The sequence below is a fragment of the Engraulis encrasicolus genome, chromosome 13 (assembly GCF_034702125.1).
Source record: "Engraulis encrasicolus isolate BLACKSEA-1 chromosome 13, IST_EnEncr_1.0, whole genome shotgun sequence".
Classification (NCBI taxonomy): Eukaryota; Metazoa; Chordata; class Actinopteri; order Clupeiformes; family Engraulidae; genus Engraulis; species Engraulis encrasicolus.
The window spans coordinates 26,372,077-26,383,316 of record NC_085869.1 but is presented as its reverse complement, the minus strand read 5'-3'; the positions used below and the strand labels follow the sequence as shown (position 1 = coordinate 26,383,316).

The 11,240-nt window shown below is 45.8% G+C and overlaps 1 protein-coding gene across 1 annotated transcript in view; it reads right to left on the bottom strand.

Moving 5' to 3' along the window:
- Window positions 1-763: 763 nt before the first annotated feature.
- Window positions 764-11,240, bottom strand: part of kcnj3a (potassium inwardly rectifying channel subfamily J member 3a) — a 43,415-nt gene continuing 32,938 nt past the window's right edge. The window contains exon 3 of the mRNA XM_063214532.1: window positions 764-1,485. Coding sequence (XP_063070602.1) covers window positions 764-1,485 — 722 coding nt within the window. The remainder of the gene's footprint in view (window positions 1,486-11,240) is intronic.

The following is an 11,240-nucleotide window of genomic DNA, read 5'->3' as shown; positions in this document are numbered from 1 at the left end:
ATGTTTTCTTTGTGTTGTGCCTTAAGAAAGAGTGTGTAAACATAAACATGTCATATATTTAAGGCTACCCAATAGCTCCTACTACCTCGGCCTACGATTTAGAACATGCACTGAACAAAAACATCAGCAAATATTTTCCACAAGAAGCAAGAAAAATCACGCAACGAAACTGTAAGATGTGTCATTTTGTGGACTGGAGTGTGGTTCTTCGTCTGCAAACTCGACCAGGTGATAAATACTCTCGTTCCCCAGTTTTTTTAGGCAAGTTCTTTCACCACTGCGATAATCTCTGTGAAATAATATGTACAAACGAGGCATGCCAGAAAGAAAGAAGAGGAAATAGGAAGGAACATGCATTTAGTGTGGGATACATGCCAGATTGTGCTAATTACATGGAACCTGAAGGAGTTGAAAGGATAATTTTGTTCACCACATGGATGCATACGATGCATCCCAGGACAACATGTTTCTTCAATCAATAATAAATAAATGACCCTACTACAGATAAGGTGTACGTCTGTTGAGTGCATGTAGGATGTTCATCACTCATAGGAATATAACAACGTAGTCCTTGGTAAATATCTCGGGAAGTGAGTTTTTTTTTTAAGGGTAGCAAACGGCACATCGCTAAGAGTGACGAGGGAGGGTCCCACAGGTGGGTACATTGAAAGCGGAGGGTATGTCTGTGCTTCAGTCCCTCCTGACCTCCCAATCCCAGTCCCAATCCCAATCCCCATCCCTTGTAATCCTGTAGGCCCTGCCTTCACGTGAAGCGGTCCGAGTTCATCTTCCTCAGCTTGGGCGGCAAGTTGCCGTCCATGCGTCCCCCTCCGCCGCCGCCGGCCATCCTCTGCAGCTTGGGCGGCAAGTCCGCCACCGACTGGCTCATGGGGTCGGCGCCCATCTTGGCGGCCATCTTGGCGCCCATCAGCAGCTGCTGCCTGTCGGGGGCGGCTGCGTCGGCCACACCGGGCACTGAGCTGATGCGCTGCAGCTTCATGGGCAGTTCGCCCCCCAGGCTGTACGTCATCTCCGAGGCCGTGCTGCTCATTCGCAGCAGCTTGCGCGGGAGCGGCTGCCCCGTGCCGCCGCCGACGCCACCGGCAGCGCCGCCCCCCGTGCCCCCGTCTCCGGCGCGGCCCGTCATCTTCTGCAGCTTCGCCGGCAGCTTGGTACCCGATGCCGACGCCGCGCTGCCGCTGTCCGCCGCCACGCTGTCCTCCAGCAGCTGCTCCAGACAATCCAGGCTGTTGCCCCGCTCGCCGGCGCTGTTGCAGAGCGAGGGCGCCATGAGCGGTGAGGACATGAGCAGGGCCTCCTCCTGCTCCTTGACGCTGTAGGGCGGCGTGGGCACCTCGAAGGTGGCGTGGAACTGCGAGTAGTCCACCTTGAAGAAGCCCTCCTCCAGGGAGATGACGGGGAAGAAGCGGTGGCCCCACAGCACCTCGTCCTCCGTGTATGACGTCCGCGCCTGGCAGGTCATGCCTGAAGGGAGAAAGCAGAGGTGAGCTTCTTTTGAAAGGGAGCCGAGAATGTGTGCATATTTCAGTGGTACAGGCGTTGGGCAAAGCACAATAACTGCAGGAAAGGATAAATGTCCACAATACTGTTAATTAATGCTCCCAGTTGTTTAATGGCACAAAGTTTTGGACAGCAGTCCTTAGTTCAAGGGCATTTGAAGAAGGACTAAGGTATGAACCGTCATGCCATTAAACAACTGGGAGCATTAACAGTGCTGCAGACATTTATAATTTCCTTCTTTGAAAGGAGACACACACAAACACAACCCAAGTGATTCACAGTAGTGGAAAGGCCAACATTGGCCTAATACTTAGGGAGTGTGTATATGGACCAGAGGGTTGCAGGTTCTAAATCCATGGCTGTTGGGACGGATCAGTGGTGAGTTTCTCTTGAAAAGCGACGTAAACAGACGCACTCATAATCACAACCACATTTGTACATGACAACCACAGTGACAACCATAGTGGGGGCACAATAGGGGCAGCCGTGGCCTAACGGTTATGTACTTGGATCAGAGGGTTGCAGGTTCAAATCCATGCCTGGTGAGGAAAAATCAGAGGTGAGTTTCTTTGAGAAGAGACGTAACCATGAACAAACACAACAAAAAACCACAGTGATTCATAGTGGGGGAAGTTGTGGCGTAATTGTTCCAGAGTTGGACTGTGGATCAGATTGTTGCAAGTTCAAGTCCCACCCTAACCAGTGGGCAGTATTAAAAGATAATTGGCCTCCGAGTATGACATCTGCTTCTGGCAGGTCATGTGATGTCTGTAGGAATGATTGAGTAATGTGTTTCTGGAGAACACAACCAACAGTGATTCACAATGGAAGCAGCCTTGGCCTAATGTTTATGGGCTTTGATCAGAGGTTTGGAAGTTCAAATGCAGGCCTGTTTGGACAAATTAGAGGTGAGTTTATTTTGAAAGGAGACATGAACAGCCACAAACACCAATGCAACCACAGCCAACAGGAAATCAGAGTGAGGGCAGCTGTGTGCAAATGGATTTGGAGTTGAATCAAAGGGTTGGAAGTTCAAATCCAGGCCTCGGGCCTGACCAATCAGAGGTGACCACACACTATGAACAGTGATTCACAGTAGTGGCCATCCTGGCCTAATGGTTAGCCAGTTGGATCAGAGGGTCGCAGGTTCAAATCCGACCCTAACCAGTAGGTAATGGCATGAAGAGCCCTAGAGCAAAGTGGGTTAGAGTGGAATTTGAACCTGCAACCCTCTGATTCAGACAGTAAACCAATGTCCAGTAATAACGGCAAGTAGCTTCAAATAAAAGCTTCAGATAGCTGTAATGTAAAAAATATGATGTGTTTTTCCCACAGCTCTTTGGGGTTCACACTGAATGAGTCAAAATCTGTCACCCAGACCTTAGCCAACCCCTCTTCTTCACACATCTAGTCATTTAAAATGCACAGACAGGCTTTCTGGATGGCTGTCTGAGAGTGTTTGGTCTATAGTGCTTATGTGAATACAAATAATTTACATGCATAAATCTGTTTATCATCCTAATTGCTAAAATCAGTTGTCTATTTTCTCCCTTCCGACGCTATTGCAGCGAGTCGTCTCCATAACACATCGTGCTTTAATCTGCGTTTTTATCTCAACGAGCAAAATTGCGAGGCCGTAATTTGAGGGACTAAAATACATTTTGCATCTTTGCAAATGCAAAGCGTTTTGAAAATGGAACTGAAGAGCAAGAGCACACAAGAGCTGGTCTGGTCTGCTGTGCTGCACGACACAGACAAACAAGATCTTGTTTTGTGCTGGGAGAATGGTGGAGAGAGATGAGATGTGGTACAGTACAGTGTGGTAATGAGGTAGCCTGATTATCATCGACGTTCAAATCTCTTCGAAACTTGGTCTGACCAGGAGCATAACAATATTCCTATTCCTATTCCTCTAGCCAGCAAGGCCACTGACAACCCCCCCTCCCATCCCCCACCACCATATCTGCGACTGAACATTCCACCTGCAGTACTATACTTGTGACTGAACTTTCAACCTGCACTAACTCACAACATGCACACACACACACACACACACACACACACACACACACACACACACACACACACACACACACACACACACACATACACACACACACACACACACACACACACACAGACACACACACACACACACACACACACACACACACAAGCACACTGCACTTTCTGCACTAAACCCAAACATACACACACTGACACACACACACACACACACACAGACACACGAACACACACACAAGACGCACAACGCACCTTCTACCTGCACTAAACACATACACACACATACACACACACACACACACACACACACACTGCTGCTGGTGTACTTGACAGACCTTTTAATATTGTTTTTTTCTTCAAAATGCTACTATTACCATGTCAGAACGCTATAAAGGACTTTTTTAGGAAAAGCACAAAAGCACAACAAATACCTCTTAATGTATGTCCTCTACAAGTCTTCTGTTGTCCAGTCTTGCACTTTAAATGTCTGTATGAGCACTGTCTATGTCCATACTGTCTTAAGTCCACGTATAAGTACTGTCTATGTCTATACTGTCTATGTCCTTACCTAGATTAGTCTATGTCTGTATGGGAAAGCAAGAAATGTAATTTCAAATTCTTTGTATGACCAGTGCATGTAAAGAAATTGACAATAAACCTACTTGACTTGACTTGACTTGACTATTCCCTATTCATCCTTTTCATTGTTTAACACTGACCGACATGTGACTCGGACTTGGCTTGGACTCAAATCTTTTCGGACTTGGTCTTGTCTCTGACTCGAACCTCTTTGAACTCGGACTCATCACGGACTTGACTATTCTGGTCTACAAAGGTGGACTTGACTACAGCCCTGCATACAGGCAGGCAGTGGCAGTGGAAGAATCAGGCTCAGGGCTGGGGGACAGAAAATCAGCCCAGGAATATTGTGGCATAGGCCAGCGCCTAACACAGCCCGATGCTTTTCTAAGATGTTATGATTAGCTAATTTCACTGGCTACGTTCACATGATGTTTTTAATTCCGAATTAATGAGTCCGAATTATATAGTTCTGGCGAGTTTGCTTTGATCCTTCACTTAATTCCGAATTGTGAAGTGTTAACATGACGTTTTCAAAGCGGAATTAAGATTAATTCAGAATTGAAGTGAGTTAATTCGAATTAAATGTCTCATGTAAACGTAGCAAATGTCTATATTAAAGACAGACTAATTGGCCACCCCATCTAAATAGAGGACCAGTTTCTGAGATTAAAAACAAACAAACAAACAAATAACAACAGTGTCGACCCATGAGGACTGCCGGCCCACTGGGAAAATGCCCTCTATGCCAGACTACCAGGGCTGGTTTAACACTTAAATGATTCCTGATCAATTATTCATTCAAATCAATACGACACTTGGGGACGGGTGATCAATGAACAAGTGCCCTCGAACGAAAAATCAACCTCAACACAAATACTTTGGCAGCCAGCGAAACACAAAAAGAAAAAAATAAACGAAAATAGACCACCACCGCCCTTTATATCCCTCTCTACGCTATACGACATCAATATTTAATTAAAATGGCTTATGACCTAGAGATAATGGGGGATGAAACACGTGTCACCAAAGGCTCTTTCTTGTAGGACCGTTAAAGCACGGTAAAAGTAACGTGTAAATTGTGTGTGTCTGTGTAATGTGTGTGTGTGTGCATGTGCGTGTGTGTGCATGTGCGTGTGTGTATATATGCGTGTGTGTGTGTGTATATATGCGTGTGTGTGTGTGCGCGCGTGCGTGTGTGTGCGCGCGTGCGTGTGTGTGTGCGCGTGTGTGTGTGCGTGCGTGCGTGCGTGTGTGTGCGCGCGCGTGTGTGCGTGTGTGTGTGTGTGTGCGTGCGAGCATGAGTGCATGTGTGTGTGTGTGGCGTGGCATGACATGGGTTATGGTCAAGTATGAGGCCCTTTATTATTCCGCTCTTTATTGTGTCCACAGTTTCGGCCCATGCAAGTCACCGGCATAGGAAAGTCAAGACAGCAGATTAAGATAATGGCTTTTTGCTTAAGAATGAACCCCACTGGGTATATATGCAGAGAGACAGGAAATGAGTGGGCTTTCGCCCCCAAGGCCATTTGTTGAAAAGTCTCAATGCTCTCTTTATAGTCCCCTCTCGGTAATCTGACAGTTATGAATTAAAGGATCACCAGGGGATAAAGGGAGCAGCGCTAGCTGCTACAGTGAGTCGGCGACTGCGTTTTAGCTAAATGCAGTCTCACTTTCCCTGAGTCCGCACACACACACACACAAATACACAGGCAAGCAAACAAACGAGTAAAATAGATCAAATCTCTATTAAATAAGCCCCTTGCTTTGCTCTCATCTCTTGACTGACTGTCAATAAACTAATTAACTGGCAGCAAGTCTTCCAGTAATGCCACCCCGAGCATGATCACATTGCAGTGGAGAGGAGAGGGGAGGACTCCAAAAGGGGATGCTCCAGAAATCAAATTGCATTGCTGGGACAACAAACCTGATCACTCTAGTTAAAGACACAGACATGTATACACGCACGCTGCACACACACACACGCACGCACGCACGCACGCACGCACACACACACACACACACACACACACACACACACACACACACACACGTACAAACAACACGTACACACACACATACACACACACACACATACACACGCGCACACACATACACACACTCAGTGTGACCAAGCAGAAGCATTATAGGTTTACTAATACCTTATCATTGAGGGAAAAGCTGTGTTAGTATGTAATTCACATCACTTCTCACTTGAATATTATTGAAATACCATATACCGTACCCCATCTGCTTTCTAATTGAAATGTTGCACCACAAGGCACCGAGCCAGCCTGGAGAGTTGATTTAATGAACAGCACATTTCATTTCGCACAGCGTATTCACACAATATGCATATCTTTTAACATATACACAATTGATCAATGGTTATGCAGAGCCTATGTGGCCTTTCAGGTTCGGCATTCTAAATCTGTCTGTTCTTGCGTCATGCTGTTTTTCTGAATCTGTAATGCAAGCATCACCCGATAGCTGTCAAAGGAAACCATTGCATCAGTCATATATTTATTATTATTATGATTATTATTATTATAACTTTGCTTTTGGGTGGGTTGTGTTTGCTCCTTCACATTACGGCTGGCTCTGGTGTTAATAATTCTGCGCTGGCGCTGACACTTGTGTTTATGCCGGCGCCTACTGCATTGTATTTTCAACAACCCTAGTCTTAATGCGCCATATATAATTGTCAGATTAATAGGAAACACACCAATTTATTCACACACATGCACACAAACACACACACACACACGCACACACGCACACGCACACACACACACGCACGCACACGCACGCGCACGCGCACGCACACGCACACGCACACACACATGTAATTGCATTCTGATTACATTATTCATACTTGCTTTTTTGCTCAGCATCGCTGCGCAACCTATCAGTGCCAGATCCGCGCAGTGTGACCATTCATTTAAACTCAAGTACAGTCAGCTGGACCAGTGGGCCGTTGGCAGGGTTGGACTAGCCATCTGGCATAGCGGGCATGTCCCGGTGGGCCCTGCACCCTCGTGGGCCCCTATTTTCAGAAATGTAAAGAAAAAATTACATTTCTGAAAATAGGGGCCCACGAGGGTGCGGGGGCCCACCGGTGAGTCAGTTCTGCGCCGCTAATTATGAGGGGCCCCTTTATAAGCCAAAAGTACCCGGGACCTATATCTCCCCCAGTCCAGCCCTGTCCGTTGTTGACGCCACGCCAGGAGAACACATTCTACCTAAGCATTAATCAAATTAGAGGTCTTGGTTGGCATGCTATTTTGGGTGGCCATTTGCAAAACAAATGCAGCGCCGGCACTTTGATATGAGATGACAGATGTCATGCCAACACAAGCAAATGGTGACATGATGAAAAAAAAACATTTAATAATGGCAACAGTGATTACAACCACGAGCGACAAGGCTTTTAATCACATGATACACTTAGGTTTTTTTTTAGCATATTTTACAGTATATTAAGATGTGAAAATCTATAAAATCTCCAAATACACACAAAGATGTTGACCAATACATCACTATGATAGAAAGGTGTCAAATCAAGTCTCCTAATTTGGGACACACCAGAACTACACTAAAGAAAAAAATCAACATACACGCACACCGTATGCATTCAAAGGAGTTAGTTAATGCAATGCAAAATGCTTAATTAATCCATCCATGCACAAACTCCTGAAAAAACACGGAAATGTCAACATGTGCACACTGCACTCTGTCTGAATACGTCTAACCTTCGTTTTATAGCGAGAAAAAGACTTTACTTTCCAAGCCTGTGGCTCTCAAGGAGCAGCATACAGCGTACACCAGCAGAACAAGCAGCAGCAAGGCCCATTTATACCCATTAGGCACAAAGAGGCTTTGGGATGCATACATCAAACATTATAATTAGTCAATAATGCTTGAGTGGTATTAAATGAATATGGGCCCATATAATTAAGTGTCTGTTAATGAGCGAGTAAACTGTGGTGGTGGTGGTGGCGGTGCTTCAGCCTCTCTGCTTCCTCTCTTCCTCTTCCTCTTCCTTGACATCCTCTCTCAGCCCCTCTTCACCACCAAACCCCCCCTACTCCACCCCCTCTCTCTCTCTGCGTTTCCCTCAAGGTCACGAAACAATGCCGCTAAGAAGAAGAGTTCCAGCTCCTAACACTTGCAGATGTGTGTGTGTGTGTGTGTGTGTGTGTGTGTGTGTGTGTGTGTGTGTGTGTGTGTGTGTGTGTGTGTGTGTGTTACCAATGTTAATTCTACCATTGGAAAGACATATAACACTTCTAGTTGGTCCTACTCCTCAAGTGTTGGATTCACACTACATTTATATGGATTTTTTGGGTCTGTATATCAGATAGAGACACAGAGGAGAGACAGGAAGGACGTGAGAGAGAGAGAGACAGAGTAGGACTGGGAAATGACCCAGTCCGGACTCGAACCCGGGACCCAAGTCCCAGCAGCCCATTCATGGTACTGTGCCTGGCTTAAAGCGATGCGTCACAGCACCCCCAAACGCAGCACAATACACTGTGGATGCATGGCCGAGGGTATCTCCGCCAGCGATTCCTTCCTATTGAAGGAAAAGGGATGCGAGCGCTTTCTGCATATGATGAGCTCCAAAATGAGATATATCCATTTTATAGAATGTTGGGAAATTGACAGTTTTCTATAGGGCATTCCATTGAATTGCATTGCAAAATGAATTTTATAGAGGTTTAAAAAGTATGTTCTCAAAACATTTGAATGGCAAGAATTCACACATAGATTCTTAACAGTCAATTCCAATATTAACATGCAAAAAGTCAAAAATGGTGGATATAGCGTTTTGGAAAAGAGCTCTCCATATGAAAATCCACTGCACAGGCAATGACTGAGGCAGACTGATGCTGATAAGAATTCGGGGACCCTGAGAAACCAATTGTGGGGGATAGGCAGGGCCAGATTAAGATGGCCTGGGGGCACTAGGCTACATGTTGCTGCGGGGCCCCCTGGAAGGCAATTTTCGCGACAAATGTACTTAGACAGAGTCATAATTATGAACAAGGAAACTTGTCGACCAACTACAACACTTGAATTTTTCAATATTACATCCAGTCACAATTACGCAATTTTTTCACTTTTGGCCAGTCAGGAGCCCCACGGCAGGTGGGGGCCCCAATAGGCTGCAGCCATATCTACCCTTTGTATTAATCCGACCCTGGGGATGAGCACTGGGAAAAGAGTCGTGGTCATTTCTGTGTCATCATGCCGCTTTCTTTTTTTGGGGCTTTTCAGCCTTTGTTGTTTTTTGTGAGACATGATAGTGGAGGAGAGACAGAAAGTGAGCTGGGAGAGAGAGATGGGGAAGGGCCGGCAAAGGACCCGGACCGGGAGTCGAACCCGGGTCGGCCGAGTGGTAAACGTGTGCCCTACCATATCAGCCACAGTAGGGCCATCATGCCGCTTTCTACTTCCTCTCTCTCCTCCAGACTGCCTATCCTGTCGGCTTTAAAGACTTGGCTCTGCGCTGTGCATCTGCTAAGAGCCTTGAAGAAGCCCTGCCTTGCAGCTCCTGTTATTTCGCTATTTACCAACACACACACAACCATGCGTTTTGCTCTGCTCTTCCCGTATTAATAATACAGGATACACTGCAGTGCACTGCACCACTGAAAAACATCAGAAAAAAAAATACCATTAGAGGAAGATGGTCAGGATCTGACTCCAAGGAGGAGGTTAGACTATAGAGGAGATGAGAAATAATTCTCAAACCTCAAGCTTCAATGGTGTTGCCTCCCTGACAACATAAAATGTAACGAATCTAGGTTATATGTGGCACGCATATTCAGAATCAAAACAGACCTGGATTTATTTATATTCACCATGAATGGCTCTATTCTTAGTTGCACAATATTTCAAGCCCTTCCTTGATACAAAAAGAGAAAGCGGTGAGATATTTTCACCTTGAAGTCAGGCGAAATAATCAAAGCAGAATCTGATCCACATGAAGAGCTGGTCACATCTCGTTTTTTTTCTTTTTTTTCTTTTGGTGTTGTCTGAATACAATATATAATGAAGACCTGTTAGGTCTGTGCTGATCCACAAACTCCCACCGTTGATTTTACTAAGAAGTAGAAATAGCTTTAAATCCTCATTCAAGTATTATAATGCAACTCAAAGAGACAAAGCCCTAGCAGCAGGCACGACATCTGAAAATGTGTGGTGTTATATAAGTCACACCTGACTACTACAGAGGATTTCTATGACAACGACTTCTCTGAGCACACACACCATGCGACGTGTGAAAAAAAACACAATCGTAAACGAATCTCAGAACACTTGTAAGCATAGTAGAATGAGTGGAAAGCCATAATCCGTACATGCACACACACACACACACACACACACACACACACACACACACACACACACACACACACACACACACACACACACACACACACACACACGTGCACACACACACACACACACACACACACACACATGCACAGACATGTTTACACACAAGCACACACACACACACACACACACACACACACACACACACACACACACACACACACACACACACACACACACAACCACACACACACACATACACACAAAGGATTATGACCCTATACATAAATGTATACAAACACAAACTGAAGTATGGTAGAATGCAATGTGACAGTGGGAACCATATGTTCCGGCACACAGCTGCTCTACTCTGCTTAGGCTCGGTACAGACAGCACTAGTGTAACACAAAAAGCCGCCGTTCTAACTTGATTAGAGCGCTCCTCTCCTCCTATGTACAACAATACCCTTTTAGTGGCTATTTTAAATCTGTCCATTCATTCTGCATCCCCCTCCCCAAACACACAAACAAAAGGCATGTGCATACACACGCGCACGCGCACAAACACACACATGCACATGCACACACACACACATAACACACACAAACACACACACACATGCACGCACGCACACACACGCACGCACGCAGGGACGCACGCACGCACGCACACACACACACACAGAAGAGGAACAATGGGACAGAGCGAATAACCTGTGTGCCTGCCTACGTGTATCTCCCACAACACAACAAGCACACACATGTCTCTTT